The sequence below is a fragment of the Neodiprion virginianus genome, chromosome 3 (genome assembly GCF_021901495.1).
Source record: "Neodiprion virginianus isolate iyNeoVirg1 chromosome 3, iyNeoVirg1.1, whole genome shotgun sequence".
Lineage (NCBI taxonomy): Eukaryota > Metazoa > Arthropoda > Insecta > Hymenoptera > Diprionidae > Neodiprion > Neodiprion virginianus.
In genome coordinates, this window is record NC_060879.1 from 39,159,213 (window position 1) to 39,177,267 (window position 18,055).

An 18,055-nucleotide genomic window follows, 5' to 3' on the forward strand; every position below is an offset into this window, starting at 1 on the left:
TATGGATGGATATGTGTACAATAGCCTATCATACTACATATCATAGATCAAAGTTGAGTTATATAGCTTATACAGAAGGAATACTGACTGTCAAATCATTTGGCCGAAGCTTTCCCAAAATTAAACATTGAAAACCTGAATCTATTCCTATACGATTCACAAATTTTCTAAAATGAAACTTCCTCGATATGGTTAGAATACCGATTAGATGTCGGATATTTGTGTCAATTTGTGACGACAAAAAAGACAAGAAAACCCAAAAAGTACAGTTCATCTTCGTACAACATTGTGTTTGATTTTCTAAGTAGCTTACCCTGCTACAAATGGTAGCAGTGGTAGTAATAGTACGAGCAGCATGAAGATCTAACTTGTCGTACTGGGACTATGCAGGAACACCTAAAAAAAAAATACCGCCAATCATATTACGTATAAACTCCCTTACGCGAGTGTGAGTCCTCGGCGGCACGAGAGGAGGAAGAGGTGAATAAGACGAGCTGACGAAGAGGCGAGGATACGGCGAGTAGAGAAGAAGGATGCTGGAGAACGTGGCCCTCGGCGGAGTCAACAATCCGTGACCACCCCGGCTCGAGTTTGTTGCCGCCCGTAATTCTATTGTTCGGACGTGGCATCATCTCTGCTATCTGCCTCCTCTGATTTCATTCTTTTCGCTTCCCGAGCTCGTCCTCTACAGCCGGCTCCGCATCCCCGACTGACTTCCCCAAGTTCCCCAGGCATTTCGGGCCACCGACGCCTCCGGGCCCATCGAAGACTGCAACCTCGAGTCGACGCAGTGCCGCCTCGCGATGCTTCGGGACCCACCGCGAATACAATGCCAGAGTAAATCAGTCTTGCGAGGCAAAATCAATTCGCGTTTGTATAAACGTAGAGCGTTCGTGCGGTGCGCGCAGTCGGAATGTAGCCTGGCTTACGAGTTCATCTTCTCATTCGCGCGGATGATCTCCGGCTTTTTTTCCCTCCCGTTCTTGCGCCGACGCCGAGGCCGGGTAAAAAGAGGAATACCGAGTGTATGGAGAAGAGGAAGGGGTGGTTAAACACAAGAAGTTCAACGCTGCAGGTGAAGTTGCGCGCGGTGAAATCCCTGAGAGTTGGTCAAATTCGGTTTTGAGCCTGTACACCGTCCCTCCTCGTTCCCCCCTCACCTTTTCCTCATCCTCAACGACGAGGCAAAGTTTGTCCAAGTTTTGGTTGACACGTATTTTCAAATATTGGCCCCTCTATTGCGCCTATTGGCCGTCCGGGAAGCCGCCGAGTTTACGGACAGGGAAAATGCATTAAGTCCTTCGTTGGTACGCGGCCATCGGTGTTTATACAGACATGCTCGTTTCCTCGTGCAGCTGCGGTGGTAGCAGAATCGTCGGTTCCGCTTCTTCGGTCTCTCCGAATCAGAGATATTATCTCACGCCGATAGTTTTTGGTGCGAGCCGCCCATTTCCACGCTCCGATCCTCCTGATCGCGTCGCGCAATCCCAGGGGCACGTGAAAAGCTTTACGAAAATGTTCGAATGTCCGACATCCCCCACGCCTTTCGCAAACTGTGTGAACTGACGGTGGTACATACACATTATATCCCGAAGAGACGGATCTGCCGACCGCAACGAAAGGATCAATATTGAACAGTCCTGTTTGCGGAATATCGAGTAGAATTTTGTCCCTCTTATATATAAATGTTGCACCATGCTGCGTACGGTTGGTCGTGATTAAATAGATTGAGCAAATGCGACCGATGTACTCGGTACACGGGTCTTAAAATTTATACGGTTCCCGGGACGTTTGTCAATGGAAAGCTATTTGTGGCTGATGTTTGATTTCCCGATGCTTCACACACATTAGCCATCCTCCAGTTTATTATTGTAAACTCCAAACGCAAGAGGCTGAATCGTCTGGGTCGTAAAGCGAAGAATTCCCGATGTCCTTGCGTCGCGTTGTTACGTTTGAAATTTTCAACCACTTCCAGCGCTCCTTTTTATTCCTCTTTCGTGTAAATTGACGGAGACCCAAGCCCTGGACTGCAGGTCGGCGGCGTCGCCGTGGTCATCGTCGTGGTCGTTCCTGGAAGCGAAAATTGGATAATTAGTGGTGATTTGGCGTAAAAAGTCCCGACGAACACCGAAAAGTGCTCCGACTGGCCTATTTCACCCTTCGCATTATAATAATTGCTAGCGTCTTTTTCTACCTGTGCCAGGAGCAGCTCGGTCAGTGCAGCGTGCTCCGCGTACTAGAATAACCATGCGGTGCTGCTTCCACCCGACCGCTAACACCGACGGACTCTCACCCGTGTGCGTGCATTACGGACACGTGCATAAACGGGCCTAGGTAAGCCAATGCGCGCCCATGCACACGCGGAACCGGGATCACATTGAACCAAGTAACGAGCTACCGGGATAATTACGACTACGGCATGAAGGAAAATCAGAGAAACAAAATAGCCGCGTTGACTGCAAGCTGCAAGCTGCAGCCACGCCGCGTGTTGTACCTGCCCTGGTACGACATGATCTCTGGTCGCGGGGCTGCGGGGGGATTAATAAATAATTAAATGCTACGAGGCACGATTCGGGGAACGATTAGGATAATTTGTTGCGCTGGCCAGGCTCACTGTGTTCGGCTTGACGCCGTGCCGTGCATGATGCCACGCCGTTAGCTGGCACGCCGATGATCTCCTGGTGAGCCCGAGTGTGAACCCTAGGCACTGTAAGAGGTCGCATGATCAAAACGTCTCATTGTTGTTCGAAGGACCGAAACACCGCTGTGAGCATCTCCAAAGACGGAAATCACACGGAGATCGATACCGCAGGCATTGTGCGGCATGTGTGACTTCTCACCAATAACCTGTTCTTCTTCTTGTTTGTGTACTAGGGGAGATAAGGACCCACGAACCTCTCGACCGGGAACTTCGCGCCCTTTACGAACTCGTTCTGGAGGCTCGGGACCAGGGAACGCCGTCGAGGGCGGCGAGGGTTCCGCTCAGAGTCGCTGTTTTGGACGTGAACGACAACTCACCGGAAATCGTTGATCCTCAGAGCAATGTGGTCAGCGTTCGCGAGGAGCAGCCACCCGGGACGGAAGTAGCCAGGGTCCGGGCCCTGGACACGGATCGCGGCGAAAACGCTTCGGTCACCTACAGCATCCTAAAAGGTTAGTTAGTCACGGCTGTCCATCGACAACGCCACGCTGATATTACGACTTGAAATTGTTAATTTACGATAGTTCTTTCAATTGAACTTTCAACACTCTATCGTACCCGGATGATGAACCGTGTCGAACAAAGCGAGATGAAAAGCGCGTTTAATGAGCCGCGATCGCCGATTGTTGGTAGCAGGAGGCAACAGGAGCAGAAATCGGGGAGATGCGTTTCAACATGGGGACCAAACACCGACAAACAACGCCTCGAGCAGTCTCCTGTCTCTTGAGCTATGCACGCGTCTACTTCTAATGCTTTTCCTAGTTGCAAACACACGAGTCTGCTGTCACAAACTTCGAGAGTACCTTCCGGTGAAGGGATTATTGACATAATAGCTCGAACGCGGAGAAAGGATAACGTGAAATGGTAGATGTGATACGCGTTGACGAAATGGAATTGCGTTATTACCGGGATATTTGTCACAGAGTCTAATTCGATCGGACGGGTACGCGGCTTATAACGGCGGTACATCAATTCATCCAATTCATCAACCGCGGTGTAGAATGGTCAGGACATTTCGTGCCGTAGAGACGAAGACGTTGATTGATTCGGTTCGATTTTGGTTAAACTTAGCTTTGATTACAGATCGTGACTCCGACGGTTACAATGTCTTCACCATTGACCCCACCACCGGCATGATTAGGACCAAGGCGGTACTCGACCACGAAGAACACAACGTCTACCGCGTGTCCGTCAAGGCCAGTGACGCCGGTCGACCACCCCGACATAGCGTCAGAGCACTACGTGTCGAGGTTTTGGCTCTCGCCGACAACAGGCCAACCTTAACTAGCAGCAGTCTGGCATTCACGGTGAGAAATTCCTCTCGTTGTCCGATCCAGTACATGTCCCAACTATTTTCACAGTTATCTATTCCGATTACCTGAAATTATATTACGGAAGTGTATCCAAAGCCACTTGAAAACATGGAAAGTGTTTCAAAGTCTTCTCAAGTCGACAGATAAGATCGTTTGAAATTTCATAAAGTCGTTTCACGTCGCCCAGTCATCTAGTGACAGTCTTTTGAAATGTCTGCAGGAAGCCTTCTGAGGTCGTTTAACATCGCTGACAGAACTGTTTAAGCTATCTATAACTTATTCAAAGACACTTAAAATTACTTCAAACCATCTGAAACCATTCCTAATCGTTCAAAGTCAGGTACCCGATTACGTTCAAAATGATCGACACAATTTGAAGTTGCGTATAAGTCAGATAAATAGGTTTCGAAGTGATTTGACATAGAAACTCGATCAAGGAATTATCTAATATCATTTAAAAACATCTTTACGAATCCTTTCGAATTCCCTAAATCTTTACCGAGTCTTGCTTAATTTAGGGACAAATTTCACCGACAGATTCAAAGCTATTTTGTATTCCTGTCTGAAACCTACCTTCTACAATGACCTTATTCTATATGCACAGGTCCGCGAAGACGCAATGATCGGTTTCGCAGTTGGCTCGGTAGCCGTATCTGAACCGAGTCATCTGGTGGCGTACACGTTGGACTCGTTGACACCGATCAGCGAGTTTCCAGCTTTCGACGTGTCCAGGGGTTCGGGTCAGCTGGTAGTGGCGCACTCTTTGGACCGTGAAAACATCAGCGTTTACCACCTAGAGATCCGGGCGTTGGACACGACGTCGATAGGCAATCCACAGAGCATCGCGATCTCGGTGAAGATCACGGTTGAGGACGCGAACGACAACGCACCGAAGTGGCCGCTGGACCCAATAATGGTCAGGGTGTCAGAACGGTCGGCTATTGGCTCGACGATCTACAACCTGACCGCTACTGACCTGGACAGCGGCGCCAACGGCGACCTGCGCTACAGCCTTGTCACCGAGCTACCACCCACCGGAAACTTCGCCGTCGATTCACTGACCGGTGCCTTGACTCTTACTCGACCTCTCGACCGCGAGAAAAGGACCGAGTACACTCTGGTCCTCAAGGCTTCGGACCGTGCTCCTCCAGCCGAACAACTGGCGGCTACTGTAACGGCCCGCATACTTGTCCTCGATGAAAATGACAACGACCCCGTCTTCGTGTCGCCCGACAATCCACGGATAGCCGTCACCGTCGACCTTCAGCCAGGCAAGTCGGCTCTTATTTTGTCTCGAGCATTGATTTGCCTCGGCAATTATACCTTGGAAAGAAATAACTAGATCCATGGTTCAACGCGGTCTGCAACGGATCATTTCTTTGGCCGTATTCAGCGCACCGCTCGCTTAACGACCAGCGTCGAACCATAACCTCGGACTCTGAGATGATCCTTTTGGAAGAGAAAAATGATTAACCTTCGCTGTCAACCACAATTTCAAGTCCTTGTTAACAATCTGTAAAAACGTTTCAGGCGCTCCACTGTCAAGGGTTGTCGCGGTGGACAAAGACAGCGGTGACAACGGACGCGTGTCGTACATAATAACATCTGGTAACGAAGGAGGCATATTTTCGGTCGGTTACGATTCGGGAATCTTGACCTTGGCGCGGCCAATGAAGGGTTCAACGGAGTTGGAGATAACGGCCAACGATCACGGAACGCCGCCGAGGAAAGCCTCGCTGAAGCTACACCTAACAGCCTCCGGACACGCCGCCGGACCCCCGAGACTCCTGCAGGCCAATCCGTTTGCCAAGATATCCGAGGATGCTCAGGTCGGCGCTTCCGTGGCAAATGTCGCCGGTCCAGCAATGGCCGATCAAGGTAAGGGGCGCGGTGCAATTGGAGCACTCCTTTTCTCCGATAGTCGGACATAAAACGTCGGAGGGACTGAAACCGCGACGCGTACCTTCCTTTGTCTCGGTCCTCGGGGAACCCGGGGTTATTGTTTCGGCGGACTTGGGCATAAACTGTACCCCCCTGTGGAACTAGGGAATGTCAATTTAGCCCACTGCTCTCCCGGAGCACATGCAGTCCTCGCGTGGCAGCCGTGAGACTGGAATTACAACTGGCCGTTGCGCCTGTGTGCACGATATAATCAGGGTGTCGAGAAACCCGGCGGATCCGAGGCTAGGCTAGTTAATAGGAAAGTTCTGCTATGAAAATAGCTCGAATAATTGCATCGCATCTTCGCTAGGGCCAGTCGCCCCGCATTATGGCTACGCCAGCTAAATCACTCTCGGCAAACCTGTACCGCGCAGCTTCCTCGGCAGAATCGTGCGTGGACGCTTCACGCGCCTGCAGCCCGAGTGGTATATATCGGCATAACCCGTGCCCAAGACGCGTTTATCCCCTACCCCAGGGATTCCCAACACTCGCATTCAACGTTCTCAGAAAACCGGAAACTCCGTCATCCTTCAAGGCTCTTAAATTATTGGACTGTTGATTTCATTCGCTTTTTCCACTTTACAAATCGTCGAGTCCTTCCAAAACTGCAGTTTATGGATTTAATAGATCAAAGCCACAAACCAAACGAATGATATAATACCAACTGCTCTCCAAAATGATGCCACCTAGGGGGCACTGTTCCATGGTAGTAAAATTCTATTCTATTCTACGTTTAGTGTCAGGATAAAACACCTATTTAAAAAAGTATTTTTCAAATGTAGAATCCTGTTTCGACTTTTATCTAGGAACACACCGTGACAAAACGAGCATTATTTTATCAGGTCATCCTTGGACATGTTTCGAAAGACACGATGCAGGATTCGAGCATAAGGCCGCGGAGGTACCATAAATTGGTGCTGAATAAAACCGGGAGTTATCGCCGACGTAGTTGGTGGCTGGTGGTCGCCTTAGTTTCTTAGTCACATTATAAGATATGCGAAACGCGTTTTCAGCACCATGCAGCAGGCCTCTCTCGGGATGTAGACGGCGGCTGCGGGGCTGCCCGAAGGTTCCGACTGTCCGCTCCTCTTCTTTCTTTGCTCCTGCGTTCGGTCGGGCGCCAATCAGAGGGCGTCTTTAGGAGAGCAAGGAACCAACCAACATGCCTTCCCAGCGGCAGTCTTTGGCGAGATCGCGAGTCCTGCCGGTGCGCGCAAACAATGGCCGCGTATATCATCGTGCCACCGGTCGCCGTTGTACGCGTAGGCAAATCACCACCCCACATCCACCGACACCGATACCCACCACCGCCTCTGTCAACAGCACCAATACGCGCGAGTCCCGCTTTGTCTAAACCCGCTAAAAAATCGCAACAGCTAAACGTCTCCCCTGGAATTTGAGAATCGAATGCATTAGCCGGCCGCGGAATAAGAGAGAGACGAGAAAGATCGGAGAAGAAGAACGGGAGAAAGGACCGGCATAGTGCGCTGCCAGCAACGCAGCTCTCATCTACACGGTGTTCAAAGTCAGAGAGACTCGGGCTTCTGCGTGGCCAGATCTAATTTTCACGCACACAATTCAGAATTATCGTTAAATTTCTGCACCAGCCTCCAGCTTTCAAATTCCGCACTTTGAAACCAATGCGAGAGAATCGTGCTAAAAACATTGGTGATTTGCACACATCGCGTTATTCTCTTGATCGCGGCAATCTGCACTGGATTTTACATTTTACTCGCCTCTCGATCCGGAGACGTGTAATAACCATATTTTGCGTAGCACTAAATCAGGATGTAGCAGGACAAGGCGGTGATTTTGAAGAGTACAAATTTGCAACAGTCGCCTCCGCGACGTAATTGCCTGGCGCCCAAATACACGCTCGGGAAGATTTGAATAAAGATTACTCTGTGACCCGCGTTGAGGGAAGTAAAAAAAAAAAAACGAAAGAAAAACCTTCAACTCGGGACTGTGCAATACTCCTTGGATGGGAAACGATAAATTCTGTACGACTTTGTTGCGGAGATTATCGGTTTATCTTGTTCGTCGTTTATACCCGCGGAATCTTTTACCCTTTACTGTTTTTTCACTCCGTTTTTTCCCAGGGAATATATTCTACTTACACCTGACAGCGTCGGTCCCGTCGGTCCCTCCTCCTCCCTAACCTCTTCCTTTCGAGGCTCCGCGTTATTTTGGAACTCTCGCGAAGCCCGAAGCTCTACATTCGATAACTTACGGCTTGTCCAGTCCCCTTATTTCGGACTGTGGAGATGTGACAGAGAACGAGAGCCCGAGAGAGAAACGCAGAGCTTCGAGCCGCAAACCGCATCGGCTACAAGTATTTACCAAAGGTGTGGTATGAGGGGCCCGAGATCGAGCAGTTCGACTCTGCCGATTCTCTGCCCTCGGCTACATGCCCTCTTCTTCAACGTCGTCGTCGACGTCGGTGGCGGCGACGACGACCGGCCCCCGTCATCGACGCGTAAACTTTTGCACCGCTGGGAAGATACGCCGCCGGATCGGATTTCGGCGCAAGCGTTACTCGCCGCATTACCATAATTTAACCAAAAAACGTATACACTAAATTGTATGAAAAGCCCAGCGCGCGCCGCGTTTCATCCGACTCTTCGCCCGACTCCGAGCTCACTGTATGAACTCGGTTTTGGACCTCGCGATTCCACTCCCCTCTCCCTCCTCTCTCCGAACGAACGAAAACGAATTGATCATTCAAAAAAACGTCAGATTGTATTTCGCCTCGAGAAAAATTACCTTGTTGAACAGGTTTCGTTGGACTCGAATTTAATTCGTTTTAACTGAACATGAGCTACGATTGTCACGAACTAAGAACAATCGTAAAGCCTAGGAACTCATCTTCTGAACTCTTTTTTTCAGGCAACGTCACTTTCCTTATTCCGAACGGACTGGCGTCGAATAAGTTCGTAGTCTCATCACTCGGTGTAGTAACACTTCAAGGTCCACTTGATCGCGAAATCGCCGGTCACTACTCGGTGCCGATTTTGGCCAGGTCCGCGAAACTGTTGGACCTCACAACCTTGGACGTGATTATACTCGACGAGAACGACAATGCACCGGTCTTCAAGCCGGGCTCTTGCTACACCCTGACCATTCCGGAAAACCAGAAACTGTCCACCGTCCATACGGTTGTTGCGAGTGACTTGGACGAGGGGAAAAATGGAGAAATATTCTACAGTATAGTCGGTGAGCATCCCGTTGTTGTTATTTTTCTTCTATCAATAAGGGTTATACGATACGTTAATATTCCAGGTGGCAACGTCGGCTCGAAGTTCAACCTCAACTCTGCGACGGGCGCTTTATCATGCTCGAACCTTGACAGGGAAACTGTATCAAAGTACGTGTTGACGATATCAGCCAAGGACAAGGGTCGCCCAAGCTTAGAGGCTAGATGCAACATAACCGTCTTCGTTCTCGATATAAACGACAACGCTCCAACCTTCGTCCAGAACCAATACTCCGAAACTCGTCCTCGAACCGCCTCCCTCAATGCCAAGCCTAATGATATCGGCAACCTTGGATCCTATACCACCCAAAGGAATTACCGGACCGGCTATTCTTCCGAAAGGTATGCCGCTACCATTTCCGAGGACGCTCCACCCGAGTCCAGCGTCATGACAGTCAAGGCGACCGATCCAGACCATGTAAACAACGGCAAGATCACCTACACCATGGCCGATGAAACCACCTGGCTCTTCAGGGTCGACAATCTCACTGGCGTGATAACTACTGCTGGGTAAGTTGGATCACTTTATTCTTCTCAGTTGGAAACATCAGGAAACGTTTGAATGGAAATTTAAAAGTCTGTAATTAATGGTTTGTGCCAACACTGAGCTCAACGACCTCTGAACTGCGTTACTCTTTTCGCTCTTTGTGCCTGTACGTACTCTGCAGGATTCACTAGCCCACATGTGCAGTTCAGGATGTTCATTAATTCAATTATACACTTTATTGCCGGCAATAGCCCAGATATTATGACATGTGCGCCGTTGACTACGTGCGATATACAGAGGTATGAAAGATCGTAAAATAGAAAGGACGACGAAACGGTCTCAAAGGTTTGGTGGAAAGTCTATTTGTGGGTTGTAAAGTTATAGGGTCCGTCGAAATAGTGTTGTGTCAAAATTGATACGATAAAATTTGAATAGGAATAACAAATTTGAATTTGTAACTTGTAACTATACAGTCACGTATTATAGACACGTTGACTTGTTAACATCCTGCTATAAAAATTTCATTCGAGAAGAAACAAAGAGAGAAAAAAGGTTTTTGTATCTCTCTTTCTCACTTTCGTTTCACGCGATATACTTATGTGCGTAAGGTCCATTACATAAAACCTTGAAGAAATTCGTCTAATCTTTGATTATTGTACGTGAAAGTTGAGGTGCACTCTATCTTCTTATCTATAAAATTTCGAAGTCAATTACCAAACGGGAATGAGAATCTGTTAAACTTTCGTAAACGGACGAAGATTCTATACTGTAATAGCTTATCTCACTGAAATTAATCCCAGAAACCGAGTCTTCTAAACCGAATGCCACACACCCGGTACCAATGCTTGCAAGCTTGGCGTATTTCTCACTTTCGAGGATCGCGTCAACCGCGGCCAAGCAAATCAAGGCAGGCGGGCGGCGAGGTACCTGAGAAATTCGATGGCCTGCCGTGGAGCGATAAAATATACTACCGTTGTTTAACGTGTTCATCTTTGTAAAAAGAGGGCTTAGAGATTAAACCTGAAACGCTTGTCGCTGAGGTGACAGCGGCGCCCTGCCGGTGGATCTTTGTTTATTAATCTGCATTTCTCGGTCGTCTCCGTGGTTCTCCTCGTTTTACTTTTACTCTTTTCCCTTTTTGCAAACTACTCGTCCTCTCCTTCTTTTATTAGTAGTCTCCTTTCGCTCGCACATACATGTGCGCCACCGCTCCTCAGTCTAATCCGTAGAACGGAACGTCCCGTGATCTTGTAGGCGGGTAGCGGAGGGTGTATCGCCGTCCCGAGGATGGCAACGGCGATTTTTCTTTTTTTTCTTTTTCTTTATCATTTCGCTTTCGTTTTATTTCCATTTCTTATTTTCTTTATTCCGACAACCGTGTGTCATTCGACCGTGACAACGTGTGGCATTTCAATGCGTTATTTAAGACGGCAAAAATCCTGATATGCAAAACCTGCGCCTTGCGTTATCCTCTACCAGCTACAAGATAAAATGACAAAAATAATCCAAACAAGCAAATATATGTTAAAAAAAAAGTCACACCTGACCGATTAAGCGAGTTTATCAATGAGCCAGCTCATTTTCGATACACGACAATTATATCCCTAGGATAATCACATCGCCATTCAACGTCGACTACCGAAACTCATCAAGATTCTATGCGACCTCATCGCTGTAGGGTGGTCAGATAAATATTACGTCATCTTTTTGATCTTACATTCTAAAAACAAGCCATCATCAAACAATTTCCAGAACTCGTGAGCAACCTCTTTTATTTCATAAATCAAAACACCTTCCGAGACCATAACTCGAAACATTTGCGTGAGTTGAGATATTATTTAAAAAAAAAAAGAGTCGGGTAGTGAATATCGTGAAAAAATTGCAAGTTTTTTGTCAACACCTATTCTTCGGGCTCTAAACGTCTTTCATGAGCTCTCGACGCTATTGCGGGTGATCATGATACAAGGGTCCCAATTTTTGAACGGTTCGCAAAAGCCGGCGGCGGGTCTTCGCTAAGCTACACGGTAGCATTGTCGGGCTGTCATACAAGCCAAATAGAAGAAGTGGTTTTAAATCAGTCGGTTGGTCGGGTTCCTGGGTTGCAGAGCGGTACTCTCCGTCCTCTCCCCCTCTCATCCGCCTTCATCTCGCCTGCGTTGCGGACCGTCTCTCTTACCTTCGAGCTTCGTCTCTACGTGCCGCCTATCCTGACCAAATCTTAAGCCCGAATGGTCCACGGGAGATCTGACTGCAGGAATCTAGCGGAAAGAAGATCTACAGTCGAGTCTCCGTCCGGGACTCGTTGAGTTATATTTATTATTTGCATATAATTCTTCGAGGGCCGGGGGCCGAACCTCTCGCGCGACCGAATCTCTGATAGTGATTTCGTACCGGAGGTATAAGAACGTATAAGAACGGCGGGTGTGCACACACACCGAGTTTATTCGACGCACCGCGCTCTGCAGTTTTAGGCTCCGCGTTCATTCCCTTATTCGGGATTTAAGATGCAACTTTAACGTGTACCTATAACGTCGAGCGGCGAACCGCGGCGCAACTCCGAACGAACGCGGAGAGGCCTGCAAAAATCCCGCAAACTTATGGTAATGGCCGCTGTCGCGCGTGGATTCTGATCGCTATACGCGATTTAGGCTCCCGTCACTCCTCCCGGTTCTTTTTTGCCCCTACTCGAAGTGTCCTGACGAAAAGAGTCGGCCGCGTTGGCACGGGGTTGCGGTTCGAAATTCCCGCCAAACTCAAACCGGAACCGAAACCTCTTTTCCCGGCGACTTTCGACCTTGGCTTCTCGAGTCCAAGGCTCCCTGCCAGCTCCGGTGGTCTTGTACTCTACGCGTCCTAAAGCGGCGGCTTGTTTCGCAGTCGGTATGGTTACTGGCCGATTAAAAATCGGGAACACACGAGACTGCGGCATCCTCTGCGGTGGCAGGCGTCCTGTTCGAGGTACAATATGGCCAGACAAGCGCCGTGTTCCTGGATCCCGGAGTCCCCTCTGGAATCCCCATTCAAAATCGCGCGCATAACCTGAGCGGAGAATCGAACGCGGCGTGTGAATGCAGAACGTATAATAAACCATTTCTCCATCTTGCAGCCCCCTGGATCGCGAATTCCAGGGTGTCTACAACTTTCTCGTGGTGGCAACGGACGGGGGAAAATACGACGCGAAGAGTACTTCGGTCCCGGTGCAAATCACGCTGACCGACGTCAACGACAACCGACCCGTCTTCACCGAGTACCCGTTCCTCGGACACGTGGCGATCGGCTCGCAGCCTGGGCAGAACATCCTCCAGGTGAAAGCGACGGATGCGGATCTCGGAGCGAACGGTGAGGTCGTCTACTCCTTCCTGGACGAGCAGGAAAAGCCGAAATTTCGGATTCACCCGAGCTCCGGCATCGTCACGGCGACTTCATCCCTCGCCCAGGAGAACGGGAAGGTCTTCCACCTGGAGGTCGTCGCCAGAGACAAGGGCAGTCCACCCCAGAGCTCGAAGGGTCTGATAGAAATCCGCGTCGGTGAAGCGTTGGATATGTCGCCGGTGCTCAAGTTCCAAAACGATACCTACGAGATCGTGATGACCGAGAACTCGCCGTCAGGCTCTGAGGTCATCCACGTGACTGCCGTCCGTTCCGACGGAAGACGGCAGCACATTTCCTACTCAATCGAGTACGGTGACGAATTCAACACCTTCTCCATCGACGAGAACTCCGGCCTGGTACGCGTCAACGATCCAAGAAGACTCGACGCCGAGATGTGGGACACCGCGGCGACCCGCGACGACGAAGCAGTTAGGAGCACCTGGCGGAGGTCGATGGAAGGACAACCGACCAAGGAGGAGCCCAGAGACTCGGCCACTCACACCCTGACCCTCGTAGCCAGGACGATTGGCCCCGATCCGTTGATCGCCTACGCAAAGCTCGTCGTCAGAGTGTCAGACGTGAATGATAACCCACCGATTTTCACCCAGATGCAGTACTCGGCGACGGTGCTGGAGGGAAACACGAAAGGAGATTTCGTCGTGACGGTAAGTCAGATTTTCTTTGTTAAAGTCGTGGTTATTCGGTTGGTTCTAACTTCTTTTTTCAATGACCATGTCTTAAGGTTTCGGCCAGCGATGCGGACCAGGGACTGAACAGCCGCATACTCTATCACATCGTCGACGGCAATCCGGACAACGCGTTCACCATCAATCCACCCTACAGTGGCATCGTTACCACCAACATCGTTCTCGACGGTGAGGTCCGCGACAAGTACAGACTCACCATCATCGCCACTGATCAGGGAAACCCTCAGCTCACCGGCACTGCTGCTCTCAGTATTCGTGTCATCGACGTCAATGACAATCAGCCTACTTTTCCTGAGCCCCGTGACATGTTCGTCTCCGAAGGTAAGTTCATGACGATCGTATTGATATTTTTAGTCAAAACGTGAAGAGGCCAATAAAAATGACACCGAATCGCTGCATGACCGTGTCATCGAATACAAACTCTGCAGCTTGGTCCAACTTCTGAATCCTGATCAAATGTTCGTAACGTGAAATTTGAAAACGAACGGAAAATGCGCTACACAGAACGAGAAACAAAAGATCTTATAATATCTGTCGATATGCTCATCAATCGTCCACATTTGCGAAATTTCCGGATGTATTCCGGTCCACACTGCAGCTTATAGCTAAGCTGGTTACGGAAAGCGGATGCTGATCACGACAGTGAAAGATAAGAAGAAAGAGAGGCATAGAGGTAGGAGTCCTGCTCTTGAAATATAAAGTTAAGTGGTAAAGGATTTATGCCGACATTAAAGTCCAACTGTTGGGAACAATCTGCATAACTTAGCCGCAGCTCGGGCTGTTGTGCCGCGGCGCAAGCTACGATTCTTCTCTCTCGTTCCTTACTCCTCTCCGTTTCTCCTTCTGTCTCACCGACAGTCCTCGCGTCTCCTTTCCTCCGTCTCTCTTTCTTTCGTATCGTCTTTGTCCTCCCCCTCCGGCCTTTGAGCCTCCGATATTGCTCCTCAGTGACAGATACAATTCAATGGGCCCACGGGCCCCGGCTGGCCTTAGCCCACGGTGGCGCGACTTAACGGACCATTTAATACGGTGCGTAACTCCCGCCTCCTGATCCCGAAACGCTGAGGACACTCACTCGGGTCAATCGTACAAATTTAAGGAAATACTCAGATCGCTTTTGGCGGGTACGAAATTCGGTGTGGATATTGGATTTGGCACGGAACTCGACCCCCGCAGCATCAGTAAATCACTCGAAGCTTCAACCCGCGCGCGGGTTCCTTTCACCTTGAACGAAAACAAGGTGTACGCGTATCTGGCTTATTCGACTTGCCAGCGTTCGATGCCGCCTCAAGTGCTCAGCTGCCAAGAGGAAGAAGAAGAAGAAGAAGAAGAAGAAGAAGAAGAAAAAGATCGAGAAGAATAAATAAGAACCACACGATACACACACATAATACAAAGAAATAATGAACGAAGAGTTAAGTTTCGCCGCGCGCCAACCGGAATATCTGCAGCTGTGCAGAGATTTCGCGCGTGTCTTTTCCGCGGCGCATATCAATTCGGTGAACAATCGCACCTTGCAATCAGGGCGTAATTAAACCAGCTTGTAATCTCGGTTGCGACAAGCCACGTTGCGTGGAAGATCCTCGCAAAACTGCGGGGGTCGTATACTGACAAAAGAAATTTTTCCTCGGCTCTCTTCGGGGTGCCGATGTGCCTGTATTGTATCGCCTCGTTTTAAATGAGCTCGAATTACGTCAAATTCGAATTTCTGCCTGACCGAAAGTCAGCGAACGCATCTTGTTTTAATGCGTTCTTTATTTATCTATACACGGCACACCCGAAGCTCTCTCCTTATTTGAGGCTTCGACGAGCCGACATCGCGCTGCAGCTTCACCGCTTACCGACTGGCATATATATTATTAATGCAAATTAAACGCGTCGAAATTAATTACATCGAAACTCGGGAGTGTCGTTTTTTGAAATTTTTTTTCTATTTTTTTTTATTTTTTCTCTACGCTTTGCGATTCTGTTGAAACTCGCCTTCTACTTTTTACTCAAATTTTTTTTTCACCCGGGTTAAATTCTTCGGGTTCCTCGACCTTACCCTCGGCTTAACATCCGACATTTTGAGACTTATTATTAATAGCTGCCGATATGTATGCACATACAGAGCCCTTTTGACTCCTCGAGAATTTATTCCGTACACGCGCTGCTTCGCCGCAATTTTTAATTTCCGCACGAACATTCACGTCAGATGTAACGGCGTACGAAGCGCAAGCGCTGCACTTCGGCTGCTGCCCAATCGAAGCGTGCACGGCAATTAAAGATTAGCAAGTAACAACGCCCGTTTCAAAAGTTAACAATCGAAAAACATCGCGATCTGGGAATTGAAAGAGAAAGTTTCGATCAAAAATTTGCCGCCTGATCCAATCGAGGTAAAAGAGTTTAATTGTACGTGAAATCGAGGCTAGCCAAACAATTACGGTGCCATGCTTGTTCGAAGATATCCAGAGCACACGAGCGCGTACAATGTGCGGGAACAGTTGTAGCTCCCATTAAGCAAATCAACGTTTAGCTAGGAAATCTCGACTTTGACATAGCCCGATTATGGCAGCGTTGAATACGGTATGTGGAGAAATTTTTCCACGGTAGACATTCGTATTACCGTATTATAATAATGGGCAACTTTCCTCGCGATCTAGGCGCTCGATCTCACAGCCGACATTCGACTCAGCTTATCGGTCGCATTAACGAGCGCACGGAGCGTTATGCAGTTGATTTTTTGAGCGAGTACCATATACGTATATCTAAACCGCTTGCGGTAACACACTTGTAGATATTACGGGTGAGGCGAGTAGGTAGGCAGATATTATAATCCGTGTAATAAAAGATTCCACGGTGGAGATATCGATGGTACATCGGTGGGCGACGGCGACCAGAACTAAATGCGCGTTCTGTGCCAATGTGTGCGTGTCTCGCCGCGTGCACATGTGATAAAAAAGCGAGATGAACGGGCCCTGCATCGGTTGGGCCAGGTAGTTTTGGAAGGGGGAAGTGGCACGCGGAAACATTGCCCATATATTATAAACGGCTGTTAATGTCCAAATCGATTTTGGAATATGCGGCCCCCCTATGCGCCGGACCGCCAACCGTACCGAGTCACCACTTCCTCTCGCTCTTTTCTGTATCCAAATCTTTTCATCGATGTTCCTATATCACATCCACCTCGCCTGCCAAATGTCCGTTGGTACAAGGATGGATCCGTACAATTTTCAGTGATAGTAAATGTTTGGGATGTTCTGAGAGAAATACTGGTGATGAGGTAGACCGGTTAGATTATGAAAAATCTTTTCGAAGTAGTTGAGAACGCGGTTTGCACGTGTTCGCTAACACATTGATCTGAGTTGAGACGACGATGAGAGGTTCGCGCAAAACTCGACGAGAAATTTCACCAATAAAAACGGTTACACGAGTTGTGGCGTGATTTTACTAATGAAAAAATTCGATAAATGCACGTGGTTTTGATCAGGTAAGTGCGCAGGCGCAAGGATTTGAATTAGTAATTTTCCCATTGGTCAGCTTTTCGCGGGCAGCACGAAATTGAGACGTCAGACGGCGCGTCAGATGCCTCTCTCAACAAGTGCTGCTGCCATACGGGCAGCACGGTTTTTGAACAGTAAATGAATATTAATGGTCTCTGCAGTAGTGTCTATAATATTAAGGTACCTTGAGTAAGGGTTCAGGAGGAAGTGCGGTGAACGATTTTCTTATCTACAGTACCTTTGTGTCTGCGATTCGTTTGCGATTCAGTCGAATGAAGAGAACCGAATTGAGAGTTCAAATCAGGAATTTTTAAAACAATGATGATTTTTTCTTCTGTCTCACATCACGCTCGGTTCACTTTGTCGAGTGCGATAGTCAGCGTACCGCATAGGGGCATGATGCGGGGATTGAAAGATGAAACGAGACGATATCGTGAATTCGATGCATGTTAAGCAACTTTAGCGTAAGCATGGATCGCGAGGGACGAGAGTAGCGCCGAACGCTACGTGTAAGAGCGTCAGTGGCGGGATTCGCATTCGTCGGCGAACCGTCCTTACGGCCGTGATGTCGGAAACAATCAGCGGCTGACAATGCCTGCAAAGTGGTTGGATAATGCAACCTGCATCAGCTCTCGCGCGGCTCAAATCGCTCGCTCGTTTATACTGTATATAGTGTATTATACATTATACACACAGAGACAAGCAGCGCTGCAGCAGAAGAAGAAGCAGCAGCAGCAGCTCATGCATACCAAACGAAGATATTTAAATTCGCGAAAGAGTCGCCACACCGCGGTAGACG

The 18,055-nt window shown here is 48.8% G+C and overlaps 1 protein-coding gene across 1 annotated transcript in view; it reads left to right on the plus strand.

The window, feature by feature from the left end:
* LOC124301651 (protein dachsous) overlaps positions 1-18,055 on the plus strand; it is a 236,128-nt gene that overhangs the window by 209,539 nt on the left and 8,534 nt on the right. Inside the window, exons 7-14 of the mRNA XM_046756993.1 lie at positions 2,875-3,153; positions 3,785-4,008; positions 4,619-5,285; positions 5,545-5,892; positions 8,842-9,168; positions 9,235-9,718; positions 12,802-13,732; positions 13,810-14,095. Coding sequence (XP_046612949.1) covers positions 2,875-3,153; positions 3,785-4,008; positions 4,619-5,285; positions 5,545-5,892; positions 8,842-9,168; positions 9,235-9,718; positions 12,802-13,732; positions 13,810-14,095 — 3,546 coding nt within the window. The remainder of the gene's footprint in view (positions 1-2,874; positions 3,154-3,784; positions 4,009-4,618; positions 5,286-5,544; positions 5,893-8,841; positions 9,169-9,234; positions 9,719-12,801; positions 13,733-13,809; positions 14,096-18,055) is intronic.